This window comes from Eriocheir sinensis, unplaced genomic scaffold (genome assembly GCF_024679095.1).
Source record: "Eriocheir sinensis breed Jianghai 21 unplaced genomic scaffold, ASM2467909v1 Scaffold1351, whole genome shotgun sequence".
Lineage (NCBI taxonomy): Eukaryota > Metazoa > Arthropoda > Malacostraca > Decapoda > Varunidae > Eriocheir > Eriocheir sinensis.
In genome coordinates, this window is record NW_026110686.1 from 47501 (window position 1) to 50288 (window position 2788).

The following is a 2788-nucleotide window of genomic DNA, read 5'->3' on the forward strand; positions in this document are numbered from 1 at the left end:
CAAGCCCTTGGAAACAATTAGTGTACTATAACTTCGACACCGACATGACCAAAGACATATGGTTTGATATCATTGTTCAGGTGGAGGAAGCTGGCTTTTTAGTGGTTGCAATGGTGTCTGATATGGGGCCAGCTAATGTAAAACTATGGAGAAGTCTCAGTGTTGACATAAATAACACAAGTTTCTTAAACCCAGCATGTGGTGACCGGGACATTTTTGTGTTCGCCGATGCCCCTCACCTAATCAAACTAATAAGAAACAACTTTTTAGACTCAGGAATCAGACTGGACGGTAAAAATGGATGCAAAATTGCTACCAATGGATGTGTCCGTGAAATAATTCAGAGAAGCGTAAAGGACTTGAAAACAACATTCAAACTGGGCGACAGGCACGTTCATGTGTATGGTACCCAGCGAATGAATGTTCGCCTGGCTGCACAGCTATTGTCTGAGACAACAGCGAAAACATTACAATTTTTTGGCAAACAAGGACTCCTTAAGAGTAAGAATTGGCAAACAACAAGTGACTTCATTATGTTGTCGGACAGCTGGTTCGATCTTTTTAATTCCAAAGTACTTGCTAACACAAAGTCATCTAGAGATGCGTATGGGTGTCACTTGACTAATCAAAACAAAATTCTCAACACCATTTTTTTTTTCTTTTTTTTACAGCAAAGGAGACAGCTCAAGGGCACAAAAAAGTAAACATTAATAAAAAAAAAAAGCCCGCTACTCGCTGCTCCTAAAAAGAATCCAAAGAGGTGGCCGAAAGATAAGTCAGTTTCGGGAGGAGAGGTGTCCTGATACCCTCCTCTTGAAAGAGTTCAAGTCGTAGGCAGGAGGAAATACAGATGAAGGAAGATTGTTCCAGAGTTTACCAGCGTGAGGGATGAAAGAGTGAAGATGCTGGTTAACTCTTGCATAAGGGGTTTGGACAGTATAGGGATGAGCATGAGTAGAAAGTCGAGTGCAGCGGGGCGGGGGGTGGGGGGGAGGCATGCAGTTAGCAAGTTCAGAAGAGCAGTCAGCGTGGAAATATCGATAGAAGATAGAAAGAGAGGCAACATTGCGGCGGAATTTAAGAGGTAGAAGACTATCAGTATGAGGAGGAGAGCTGATGAGACGAAGAGCCTTTGCCTCCACTCTGTCCAGAAGAGCTGTGTGAGTGGAGCCCCCCCACACATGAGATGAATACTCAATACGAGGGCGGACAAGGCCCCTGGATATGGAAAGCAACTGTGCAGGGAGAAGAACTGGCGAGACAGTACAGAACGCCCAGCCTCGAGGAAGCTGATTTAGTAAGAGATGAGATATGAAGTTTCCAGTTGAGATTTTGAGTTAAGGATAGACCGAGGATGTTTAGTGTTGAGGAAGGTGATAGCTGGGTGTTGTCAAAGAATAGGGGATAGTTGTTTGGAAGATTGTGTCGAGTGGATAGGTGGAGAAACTGTGTTTTTCAGGCGTTGAAGGAAACCAGGTTCTTCTTGCCCCAATCGGAAATAATAGTAAGGTCTGAGGCTAAGCGTTCTGCAGCCTCCAGCCTTGAGTCGTTAAGTTCCTGAAGGGTGGGTCTTCTATTAAAAGAAGTTGAATAATGCAGAGTGGAATAACTGATAACAACAGCTTCTACAATGAGAGTGGGTAACAAAGATCATTTATATCAGTTCCAAAAAGGCCTCATAATATCTTCAAAATCTTTGTCAAAGTTGTACCAGATGCTAAAAGAAAAGTATAATGTATCATATCTGCTTACCTACAGGTTAAACCAAGATTGTCTAGAACACTTTTTTAGTTGTCTCAGACAAATGTCAGGAAGTTGGGACCACCCATCGCCACTGGAAACTAAGCACAGAATCAAAAAGTATCTACTTGGAAGAGAAACACACCTGATGGGAATTAAATACAATAGTTCAAAGGAGTGTGAGGCTCATAATATTTCTGATGCAGCTCTAGCGACAATGGACACAAATCAATGTATCAGTCAAAGCACGGGAAATTTAGAAGATGAGCTAAACTTATCAGCTATGGTGTTTGCAATGGATGAGGAAGACTCTAAACCAAATTGTGAGGAACCATTTGCTTTAGATGTGCAAGGCCCTATAACATTTGAGGATGCCATGGAGAGCGAAGCCCTCAGATATGTTGGAGGTTATATGGTCAGGAAGTTTCCTCAATATCAATACCTAGGATCAGACGTTAGTAAGGATGACAAAACGTGGATTTCATCAATATGCAGATATGCCGGAGACTAAAACACCTAGCAAAGACTTTTATGAACAACTGAAAGTAATGGAAAAGCTATTCAATTGTTACCATGGAGAATTTTCATTAAAAGAGGAAAAAATGCTGTCAGGAAGTTAGCAGAACTCATTTCAGGGTTTGTACCTTTGCCTAAAAGATGTTGTTGTGTTTTATGTAAAGTGCCGAGTATTCTTTAGAAATAGAATATTAAACAGAAACTTACAGAAAACAGGAAGGCCACAAAAAAATGGCCAAATTATGTACAAAGGAAATAAAGAAACAGTATCACCAAGAGGCAAACCTCAAGAAAAAGCAAAAGTATGTACAAAGGAAAATAAAAGACAGTAGCAACAAAGGCAAACCTCAAGAAAAAGTACAAAGGAAAATAAAAAGACAGTAGCAACAAGAGGCGAACCTCAAGAAAGAGCTGTACTTAAGTCTATCCAAGCTATCTAAGCAGTTGCTTCTAGCGTGGGTAAAGATATAAAATTACGTATTATTTGCTTACAAGTGTCTGTGTTATTCTCTTCAACCCTTACCCACAGCAT

General features: G+C 40.9%; 1 protein-coding gene across 1 annotated transcript in view; it reads left to right on the forward strand.

Annotated features, from left to right (window-relative positions):
• Positions 1-243, forward strand: part of LOC126989872 (uncharacterized) — a 14045-nt gene extending 13802 nt beyond the window's left edge. The window contains exon 8 of the mRNA XM_050848498.1: positions 196-243. Coding sequence (XP_050704455.1) covers positions 196-243 — 48 coding nt within the window. The remainder of the gene's footprint in view (positions 1-195) is intronic.
• The last annotated feature ends 2545 nt before the right edge of the window (positions 244-2788 follow it).